A 12,063-nucleotide genomic window follows, 5' to 3' on the forward strand; every position below is an offset into this window, starting at 1 on the left:
GTCCCTCAGCTCTTCAGCTCAAGGCTAGCGCTCTACCACTTGAGCCACAGCGCCACTTCTGGCTTTTTTCTTTTTGCTTATGTGGTTCTGAGGAACCGAACCCAGGGCCTCATGCATGCAAGGCAAGCACTCTACCACTGAGCCACCTTCCCAGTCCCTAGGACCAAATCTTAAATGATAATCCAGTTTGATTTTATGTGTGTTGAGTTAAAGCTGCATAAGACAGTCTAGAAAGTGCAGGTATTCAGCAGGAAGCTGCAATCGTACATCTAGATTTATGTCTTGTCTGAAAGTACATTAGGAATTGTCTTATATGGCTGATAACTGAAGTTGTAGGCAAGACAGTATAGATTAAAATCAATGATAAAGGGAAAAGGATCTGAGAAGAGGCAGACAAAATGCTAGGAAAAAGTTGACTACCTATGCCAACTGACTATAATCTAGACTTTTCATTAGTAATATTTGCCAAAAAAAAAAAGAACTTGTGATGGTTTGGAGAAGAGAGTTTTCTATTTTAGGCAAATCAGCAAACTAAGTGTATATTATGTAAGGATATATTTCTCCAAGTCCAATTTGCTACTAGATATGGAAGCTACTCCTAAGATTTATAAAATATGGAAATTAAAATTTCTATATTTAATCTTGGGGCAATACTTTGTTTTTAGAATAAAATATGGCTTCATGAATCAGACACAGTGCTATTTTAGACGTCATTCTATTAAATCTTGTTTTGACTGCTCATGGTGTTAATCCCATCCACTCTTTTCTTGCGGGGGTGGGGGCTGGGGGAGAGGCATACTATGGCTTGAAGTCAGGGCCATGTGCTGCTAGGCTAGCTATCTGACGTGAGCCACCCCCAACCTCTTTCAGATAACTTCTGACTTTCAAAAAGGATATATGACCAACATGCAAAAATAGTCATTGCTATGTGCTAGAACAAACGGCTGGAAACCAGAGTCAAAAACATCACTCCAGTTGTTAGATATCATTCTTACAAAAGCACTGGTCTATATGCTGGAAGTAGCAGCAGAATGATTTGGCATATAGCCTGCCTTTCCTAACACTGCAGCTCCTAACCACCAAGTTATACGGGAGTCATAACACTTAATAATGCTTTAGACTAAAAAGATTCTCTAGTAAATATAAAATTCAGTGGATATATATATATATGACAAATAAATGTATAGGCATGTGTATAAAATTGCCAGTATAAAACCTGATGAGTAAATGAGTAAAATGTGATAATTCTTTAATATGTTTTCATTCTAGAATGCAAAATTTACTATAGATGTCATCTGAATTTTTACTAATATTGAGAAACATTTTAATAATGAAAATCCATTCAATTGAAGTGATGTTTTAAACACACAAAATAGGTGCAGAAGCTCATGTCTGTAATCCTACCTACTCAGGAGACTGAGATCTGAAGATTGAGGTTCAAAGCCAGCCTGGGCAGGAAAGTCTGTGAGACTGTCATTTCCAATTAATCACCAAAAAGCTGGAAGGTATCACTCAAGTGGTAGAGTGCTCAGCCTCCAGTGAAAAAGCGAGGGTAGTTTTCTGGTTCTGAGTTCAAGCCCCAGTACCATCACAAACAAAACAAAACAAATGGAAAATAAACCCACAAAACATGTATTACTAATACAAAGTGTGCATTTCAAACTAGCCTTTGGAATTTGGAAAATTACCCCTGAAAGCAGAGGTACAGGTGATTTGTTTAGAAGTGAAGGATTAAAAATAAATTTTTATGTCAAATTACATGTGGAAAAAAATCAGAAGCTACATTTAAAAATGTACATGTTTTAAAAATTAACTGAACTTTCATCCTCACAATAGAGATAAATTAGGACTAAGAATGAACAGAATGTATTATAATATGGAATGTTTTTCATAAGAGAAATGCTTCAATATTAATGAAAGCATTCAAATTTAAAATGCTTAATTCAAACTCCAAGCAACAGAACAACATTGTCTTCAATTTGATTGCTACCCAGAGTACTTCAAAAGGAAGTGTAATCACTGGCAACTAGGAAATATTAAAATTAGATTTGTTCTGTTTTAGCGGTCTGTTGTCATCTTTTAGTAATTTAACAGGAAAGCCCTGAAAGGGTTTTAGCCTGTGCAATGAAGAAGCACTAGTGTTCAATCAGACCAGTCCCACATTGAGTATCAGATACCAAAGACCAAGACTGAAACCACTGTGTCTAGACTCTCTGGCACCTGACTTCACTTATTTACCAGTGACCAGAGACCAACCCCTGCAGCTCTCTGTACGCACATACACCTCTACCACCCCCACCCTCTACCCAAACATCTTTGAATGATTATGCCAGAACTCTGCAGGCCTCAGGAATCTCTTCTGACTGGCTACTCCCTAGCGTTCTTGTTTGAAGTGATGCTCTGGTTTCTGAACTTCAGCAGATAATGGCAGGCAAGAGCAAAGGGGGCTGTCAGAAAGGACGTTTACCAGCATTCAGCTGAAAAGAAGCATGCAGATCAAAGAGGGGCCCAATAGGACAACTGTGGTAAAAACATGTGGATCACTATGAAGACTCTTGCACTCTGTTCTAGGGTAAAAGATTAAATAACATCATGACATCACTACCTAGCCATGTACTTTGATTGGCCATCCTATTACCAATAACTACTTTTATAAGCATCTGGATAGCATTTGCACCTATTTAAGCAAAACATGCATCTCAGAGGTCTAAATAACAATGAACTGTTAATGTGTACTTTTAACTATTATTAGAATACAACCATTAACTCCTGGTTATCCCAAATATGCTTACTTGAAACAATCTACCCAATGAGCCCGTTAAGACTGTGTATGAAGGAAGATGAAATGGCCCTCAAATCTTGCATAATAGTGATAAATAGGCAAAGAAAATGAGAATACATTGGGCAGTTAGGCGCACTAAATTATAAAAGAAAGCAAAGCAATATAGTAATAAAGTTTCTGAGGAATGTTGCATGTAAAATCATCTATTCTGAAAGTGAATGCTGATCTAATTATAGGTTTATCCAATAAAACACATATAAGACAGTAAATAGAACCATGAATGGGTCAAAAATAGGAAAGACTTGACATTTTATGAAGAGAACCTGACTTTTGTGCAGTTACTTGCACTACACACAGCCAGTTACATAAGCTAAATTAGATTATATATAATTATATATACACACAATAGAATCTAATGTAATTAATGAATGTAATCACTCTTTTCATAATCATTTATAGTAATACGAATTATAACTGGGCCAATGCTTTTCTACCTTTGGTTCTTTTAGGCTTTCTTTTGAAAATTCATGGACAATACTTGAAGAGCTTTATTAAACAAATATTAATGTGTACAATTCACACAGAAAAAAATATTACATTATCTTACAGCCATTCCAATCTTAATATGGTTTTCTTTAGGAAGTAAGTTAATCAGCTTGCTGTCACCAGTAAATTTAAGTCTCACTAGTTACAACATTATTTCTGAAAGGAATGTCTTTTTAATTCCTGAAGGAAACTTGGAAATGTCATTTAATATCTAATTTGCTTTCTATCATTGTTTTATTTTGCAATGAACTTGGTACTGGGTTAACAATAAGTCACTTTTTCCTAAACATGTCAAAACTGGGCACTGTGAAGTACAAGTTACAGGTTGGATAGCACTTTGTAAACAAATATATTCTGGATATCATTTGTTTTCCTCAAAACATTGCCTCATAATAAAAAACTTCAATATGCATATAACATAACAGAGTGAATACACTCTCATGATTTTCATGAAACCTTACATTCTAAAAAGAAAACAAAAACACAAATAAAAACCTAAAAAACCTTGAGCTTTGAATGAGTGTTGGGAAGTTTTGCTAATAAAATACAGATAATAAGTGTTCTGAAAACCCCACTAGTGACATATATGAATGACATTAGAAACGGCAAGAAAATCCATGCAGTAACATCACTCTTAAAAAGCTACAGAAAAACTGCACAAAAAATTTTAAAAAGAAACAATGATAACATCTAAAAGGTAAACAGGCTTTTGTTTTTGATTTACTGGCTTAAAATAAATCTAATATTTTATTTTTTATACTAAACATTCAAAGGAGAAAGCTGTAAGTTTTATACTCTTCCTCATTTGCACCTTTAAATTTAATGTTATTCTTTTCAAAAACTAAACTGGATAGAAAGAATCAATCTCTCCAAGAATATTATTCTTTCTTGGCTGCTTTCCAATTCATATCCTGCAGTCAATGAAATTCTGACACTAAATGAGATCGGAAAAGGAACACCCTTTGAAACTGCAAAGTAGAAAGTCCTTAGAACATGTGGAGTGTGACTGGAGTAAATCATCTGTAATCTCCTTTTGACATGGCTACTCTTTTACTGAACACTTGTTTGACAAAGGGTTTGATTACTCTGTGCATGAGCTATAGTCTGACACATTTTATCACCATAAAGGACCCTGTCTTGTTAGATAAGATGTACTGTATATTCTTTGAAGGATGTCTATTTTCTACAGCCATAATTAGTTTATCCCCTGATATGAAAGGCAAAGAAACTGTCCTTCAGAGTTCACCAGTTTCTCAAATATAAGTAAAAAAAAAATAATTCCAAAGAAGCATATTCAATTTTAACTCTGTCTCACTAAATTAGAATGAATAAAAGACTAATGAAAAGAGAAATTATCATCTATGTTTACTGTGTTTTAAATACTCAATGTAGCCTACATTTCATAATTCATATTAGGATGACAAGGAATTGCCCAGTAACAGTATTTTATGAGAACATTAGTATGATTGTCATATTTTCCTGAATTTCTTTTTAATAGCATTATTTTTACTATATATTATACATATTATAATTTTACTTTTCTTATATTAGAAAACTATTTTACAAAAAATAATATAATATCAAAAGCAGCGCAACCTGGGCTTTGAATATGATATCCAGAGCTTCATTTATTCATAGTTAATGACACAATAACGATTACATGAATGTACATTCCCAAAGAGCACAATCACATACATAGAATCACAAACATTATGAAGCAGTCTATGAAAAAAAACTGGGGAAATAGCACTGTGGTTCATTGTGGTAAAGCACTAGCCTTGTGCACAAATGCTTAAGGACAGTGCCTAGGCCCTGAGTTCAAGCCCCAGAACTGGCTCCGCAAAAACTGGGGTGTTAGAAGCATGGCTCAGGTGGTAGAGTGCAGCCAATGAACAAAAGTGTATAATAACAAGTTTGAACCCTGGTCACAGGGAAAACAAAATTGGTAATCTCCTTCAACATAAGTAAACCTAACATTAGAAATATATCAAGCAATAGAGTCAAAGAAAAATCTTTCTTGAAAACAGGGCTATTGAACCAAAAGAATTTTTTCTTTGTCAGTCGTGGGGCCTGAACTCTGGGCCTGGGCGCTGTCCCTCAGCTCTTCAGTTCAAGGCTAGCGCTCTACCACTTCTGCCACAATACCACTTCTGGCCTTTTCTGCTTGTGTGGTGCTGAGCAATCAAACACAGGGCCTCATGCATTCAAGGCAAGCGCTCTATCACTGAGCCACCTTCCCAGCCCAAAAACCACAAGAATTTTGATGAAACATTTTTCCATTAGAGGATGTGAAGAACTAAAAAATTAACTATATACAAGATTAAAATGTAAATTATTAACTTGAGAAATATTCATAGTACAGAATTAGCTATATATATTGCTTTTATTTATCAATGATAAAATATTGATAGATAAAATATGTTAATAGAAAAAAATACTAGAATATGGAAAATAAACACATGAAACATGTTCAACTTCACTAAACACCCATGAAAATGCAAGTACATAGAAAAATTGATCCCCTATATTTTAGAGAGACATTAATAACTGCTACTGTTAAAAGTGAAGTACTAGTTGGAAATATAAATGAATGCCTTTGTAGCATTTGACCTAAATGTGTCAAAGGCACAAATGTCCACATATTTTGATGCTTATTTGAATTTTAGGAATTTAAACTAAAGAAACATTCATAGATGTGGATAAGAATTTACAATTATGATATTTATAATATTTTCATTTATTTTGTTTGCTAAACTATAAACATTTTCAAAGAATGTTCAGTGATATGAAAACATACCATGATTAACTAATAAAGCAACATATAAAATTACATATACAATATAATCCATATATATATATATATATATATATATATATTTTTTTTTTTTTTTTTTTTGGGGCTGGTTGTGGGGCCTGAACTCTGGGCCTGGGCGCTGTCCCTCAGCTCTTCAGCTCAAGGCGAGGGCTCTACCACTTGAGCTACAGCGCCACTTCTGGTTTTCTGGTGGTTTATTGGAGATAAGAGTCTCACAGTCTTTCCTGCCCGGGCTGGCTTTGAACCATGATCCTCAGATCTCAGCCTCCTGAGTAGCTAGGATTACAGGCGTGAGCCACCAGCGCCTGGCTAATCCCAATCTATTTTTATCTTTTAAGCAGAGAGAGGCCAAGGTACCAAAATGTTAATTATCCCTAGGTTAATTAAAGTTATTTTTATTTCTAGACAGTCTTTTTTAAAATTTTCAGTGCTAGAGACAGAACCCAGGCTTAGTTTATTTTAGACAAGAGTTATATATGTTATAAATATTTTTATACAAATTTATATTAATTAGAATTTTTAAGGAAAAAAGTCTAACAAGAGAGTGAAAACATTTATAGATCTTATAAACTAGTTACCTGTGGTATGCAGTCTGTGTATGCAAACATAGATTTAAAGCGGTCATCCATGCTTATATGGTAAAGTACACACATTGCAATCTGTTTGTAGTTTTCATTGCCTAAGAATAAAAAAGAAAAGGGTACAATGATACATGTGAGATCTATCTATTATTTTTTTCAAGAATAGTAAGTATATTTATTTTATTTTATTTTTTTAATTTTTTTCTATTATTTTTAACATAGCATTCAAAGTACTTAGATAACTCTGATCTATAAGTTCCGAAAAACAGGGCTCTGATTTACCACCTTATTCCCCGCCTTGAGACTAGCACTTAATACAAAGTGGGTACTTAAGTAACGGTTGCCAATATTAATCATTAGGCATTCACCTATCACAGCAAGCGCCATACTAAACTGACCTCAGGGCACTGAATCTTCAAAGCAATCTGTCAAACAGATCTTACATCTCTTCAGGTTAGGATCATGAGACTTAAGGAAAAAAAAATACTTGCCTCATATCTTTTTAAATGATTGAGTAGGAATTTAATAGAGGATTGTCTGCTTCCAACATCTTTATTGGGTTATACTATAGTAATTATCTTAAATATTTTTATATCATAGGGTCAAACTATTTTTCACATAAACTGTTATCAGTCCTTTGGGACTGATATATGTAGTACAGTGCATTTTTTAAAATAATTATTTTTAAAAATAAAATATCTACGAATTAACCTAGCCAAAGATGTAAAGGAACTATTTAGTGAAAACTACAAAAACCTAAGGAAAGAAATCATAGAAGACACCAGGAAATGGAAAGACCTCCATGTTTTTGGATAGGAAGACTTAATATAGTGAAAATGGCCATACTGCCAAAAATGATCTACAAATTCAATGCAATTCCCATCAGAATCCCAATGATGTTCTTTACTGAAATAGAGAAAACAATCCAAAATTCATATGGAACAGCAAAAAACCTAGAATAGCCAAAACAATTCTAGGCAAAAGAAACAATGTGAGAGGGATCACGATACCGGATTTCAAGCTCTACTATAGAGCCATAATAACAAAGACAGCATGGTACTGGCACAAAAACAGACCCGAAGACCAATACAGATTAGAAGATCCAGAAATAAAATCACATACACATAGCCAGTGGATATTTGACAAAGGAGTCAAAGACATGCAGTGGAAGAAGCATATCCTCTTCAACTACTGGTGCTGGGAAAACTGGGCGCCACGTGCAGAAGACTAAAAGTGGACCCCAGCCTATCACCATGCACTAACATCAACTCAAAATGGATTAAAGATCTTAACATCAAACCTGAAACTCTGAAACTGCTGCAGGACAGAGTAGGAGAGACAGTAGGCAGGAACTTCCTGAACAGAGTCCCAGAGTCACAACAAATTGGAGAGAGACTCTACAAATGGGACTACCTGAAAATAAAAAGCTTCTGCACAGCTAAAGACACAGCTACCAAACTAGAAAGACAGGCAAGCAACTGGGAAAAATACCAGCAATATATCAGACAAGGGCCTAATATCCATTATATATGGGGAACTCAAGAAACTAACCCCTCCCAAATCTAACAAACCAATCACTAAATTGGCAAGGGAACTAAAGAGAGACTTCTCAGAAGAGATAAAAACAGCAAAGAAACACATGAGGAAATGTTCTCTGGCTATAAAGGAAATACAAATAAAAACAACCCTGAGATACCACCTTACCCCAGCCAGAATGGCCCACATCCTAAAGTCAGCCAACGACAAATGTTGGAGGGGATGCGGAGAAAGAGGAACCCTACTGCATTGCTTGTGGGAATGTATACTAATACAACCACTTTGGAAAACAGTCTGGAGATATCTCAAAAAGCTAGATATAGACCTCCACTATGACCCAGCCATGCCACTCCTAGGCATCTACCCTGAGCAACAGAAACCAGGATACAAGGACACGTGCACCTCCATGTTCATTGCAGCACTGTTCACAATAGCCAGGATATGGAAACCACCCAGATGCCCCACCACAGATGAATGGATCCAAAAATTGTGGTACCTATATACAATGGAATATTATGCAGCCATTAGAAAGGACAAAATAATGGCATTCGCAGGGAAATGGATGGAAGTAGAACAAATCATTTTGAGCGAGGCAAGCCAAGAGCTCAGAGACAAATGGCACATGGTGTCCTCGATATGTGGATGTTAAATCCAAACTGCAAGGAGATACGACAAAGTAAGCAAGACTTGAGAAACAAAGGACCTCCACTCATCTGGTTGTAGCATTGCTAAATGACTCCATGTTCCTGACTACATATATGGTATATACATGTGCACATCTGAGGGAAGCTAGGAAAAGGGAAAATATACAACAGAGGCGCCCATCAGCTGCACTGGACATGGATGACAGTGAACTGAGCCACTCAAGGGCAGCGTTGGGAGGGGGGGAATGAGAGGGAAAGAGGGAACAGCTGACACTAAGCAAAAGGAAAGAAATGTACATATCACCCAATGTGGAAGAAACAGTTGTATTGTCAAAGCTCATAGAATTTACAAACATTATAGACCCTGATACTGACAATCTGCCTTGTGAAGGTTAAAATGTGTTTGTGACTTTAACTATCATTATCTCACAACACTGTGAAATTGTGAAATTTATGTAACCACTTACAATAACAATTATTTAAAAATTATTTTTAATCTAGGCTTTATACATCTTTATAAAGTATTTTAAAACCTATTTTCTACTGCTTATATAAGTAATACAAGCAATAACTTCAGATACAATAATTCGTATTTTATATATTTCTCAGATGAAAAGATATTTTCACTAAAATCTGCAAGTTCACCAATTCAACTATAAAGAATACAATGCATTCAGGAAATACTTGTGGGCTGTGTGTGTGTGTACGTGTGTACATGTGTGTGTGTGTGTGTGTGTGTGTGTGTGTGTTACAAGGGTTGAACCCAAGACCTAAAGTTTGCTAGTCTGGTGCTCTCCTACTTGAGCCACATCTCCAGCCTTATTTTTTGCTGGACTGGACTCAAACTGTGATCCTCCATATCTGAGAGGGAGCTACCAGCCACCTCCAGGATTGGGAGATACTTAACATGCGAAAATGAAGCTAATATTCATACAAAATGTAATATTTATACCAATGATTTGAAAGTAAGAACTGTATTTGGAGGGAAATGAAATGTAAAAATTATGAAGTAGAGGTAAATTAAATGTTTCTGATCTTAATATTTTAAGACTAGCACAATGGAAAGACTTGGAAAAAATTCTATTAAGTGAAGTAAGCCAGGCCCAAAGAAACATAGGTCCCATGGTTTCCCTTATTTGCAATATCTAGTATATGTCTGAGTCAAGCAGAAAAGGTCAGATAAGGTGATGTTAGGGGAATGAATCCCAAGATAAGTGTTCAAATGTTTTTTTTTCCTTTCATGTGATTGTTTCTAACACATTTATAAGATGATTTCTTTGTTGCTTTGTATGTCCCTCCCCCACAGTATAGCCCCTGCTTTCACTGTATTTGATGTCAGTATAATTTGTGGAGGGGAAGGGAAAAAATAAATCGTTTAACTAGGGATACAGGTGGACCCATTGCAACAATGAGATGTACAAGTCGTTATGTCGAAAACGAACTTTACAACTTTGGTGGGGTGGGGGAGGAGGATTGGTTGGGGGAAGATGGGAAGGATGGGAAGTGGAAACAAAGGAGGAGGCTATAATGCTTGATAAGGAATGTACTAATTATCTTGCCCATGTAATTATAACTCCTCTGTACAGTATTTTCACAAAAAAAAAGACTAGCACGATCTAAAGATTCACAGATTTATTTACTTATTTTCTTGGCACTCGTGCTGGGACTTGGGCACTATTTTGCTCAAGGCTAGCACTCTACTACTTGAGCTCCACTTCAGCTTTTTGGTGGTTAATTAGAGATTAATGAATGTCCTCCTTCATTAATGCTGCTGAAATTATGTGCTTCGAGTTGTCTGTGAAAGAATTAGGCAAGAGAATGCTGGTAGAGCAATTAGCTTAGTGTCTGACACAAACTAAACCAACTCAATAAATATATCTTAGTATGCTGACAACAGTTACTTTTCTGTTTTACCAGTAGGACCGTGATACATAAGGTACTTCATGTTTCTCCACCAAGACTGGTGCTATGACTAGAAATAAAGTAGGCTTGAGAGGCAGCAGAGTGGGAGGGATACTCGTAGCCTGTGACAGACCACCTGTCTTTTTTATCTACTAATCTTCCCGTAACGCTCCACGATTCCTCAACTGTGGAATTTAGAGTCATTTTATACGCAGGGCTCCACGCTGACCCGTAATTCATAAGAATTGACATGGTTTTGTGATTCTTATAGCTGTAAGCTGCTTAAATAGCAAGCAATTGAGAAAAGAAAATAAACTCCTTCCTTGCCCTGCACATACAAATTATCTTTCCTCCTCCTGTGCTTCTCTGTGACAGAACTAACAGTACTGCCTTTCACCTCTGGAGTGAGGCAGTGGTGGTTGCAGAGTTGAAGGGTTACCAAGTGGACAAAAGGGTACTAGAGAAGTCTGAGATCATGGAAGACAAAACTCACAAGCTACCTACCATGCTTTGATTACTTTTTTTTTTTTGCCAGTCCTGGGGCTTGAACTCAGGGCTTGGCACTGTCCCTGAGCTGTTTTTGCTCAAGGCTAGCACTCTACCACTTGAGCCATAGTGCTTCGTCTGGCTTCTTCTGTTTATATGGTACTTCATGCATGCTAGGCAAACACTCTACCACTAAGCCACATTCCCAGCCCTTCCTTTACCTTTAAACAGCATGTCCCAGATAAATAAAACTTAGATGAGCAGAGGTATTACCCCTTATATCTTGTCTGAAACGAACTAGAGTAGAACTAGTGCTGTGAAAGGTGGTGATGACTAATCTAAAGGACTGTGACACTGTATTTAGAAGTCTATCTGACTCAAGTGGCTGATGTGCCTTCTGGATTTGTCTGGGTCAATTTCTCAGAACTTAAGCAATGATATATAAGTATCTATGAAATTAATTTCTCCCTTTCTGTGTTTATTAAATGAATGAAAAAAGACACAAACTGGAGTTCCCTCTTCATTCAGAAAAAATAGGTATTTTATAAATCTCCTGTTACTCCCATTTACTTTCCTGATTCTAGATTTCTTCGTATTCTATTGCTACATTGTTTTACTTCCAAGAATCTTCAGTGCGTGAATGAAGACTATAGTGTAAAAATCACAGAATCTTATTTACCATATCATAAATGAAGCATATAGCTTGATGGCATGTAACAGCTGAAAGCTACAACCAAAGGACAAAACATTTAAGGGCAAAAGGGAATACAT

At 36.0% G+C, this 12,063-nt stretch overlaps 1 protein-coding gene across 1 annotated transcript in view; it reads right to left on the reverse strand.

The window, feature by feature from the left end:
* Positions 1–12,063, reverse strand: part of Kifap3 (kinesin-associated protein 3) — a 102,897-nt gene that overhangs the window by 60,310 nt on the left and 30,524 nt on the right. Inside the window, exons 10-11 of the mRNA XM_013015552.1 lie at positions 6,722–6,822; positions 2,468–2,477 (exon numbers count right to left, since the gene is read on the reverse strand). Coding sequence (XP_012871006.1) covers positions 2,468–2,477; positions 6,722–6,822 — 111 coding nt within the window. The remainder of the gene's footprint in view (positions 1–2,467; positions 2,478–6,721; positions 6,823–12,063) is intronic.

Source organism: Dipodomys ordii, unplaced genomic scaffold, assembly GCF_000151885.1.
Source record: "Dipodomys ordii isolate 6190 unplaced genomic scaffold, Dord_2.0 Scaffold27, whole genome shotgun sequence".
Lineage (NCBI taxonomy): Eukaryota > Metazoa > Chordata > Mammalia > Rodentia > Heteromyidae > Dipodomys > Dipodomys ordii.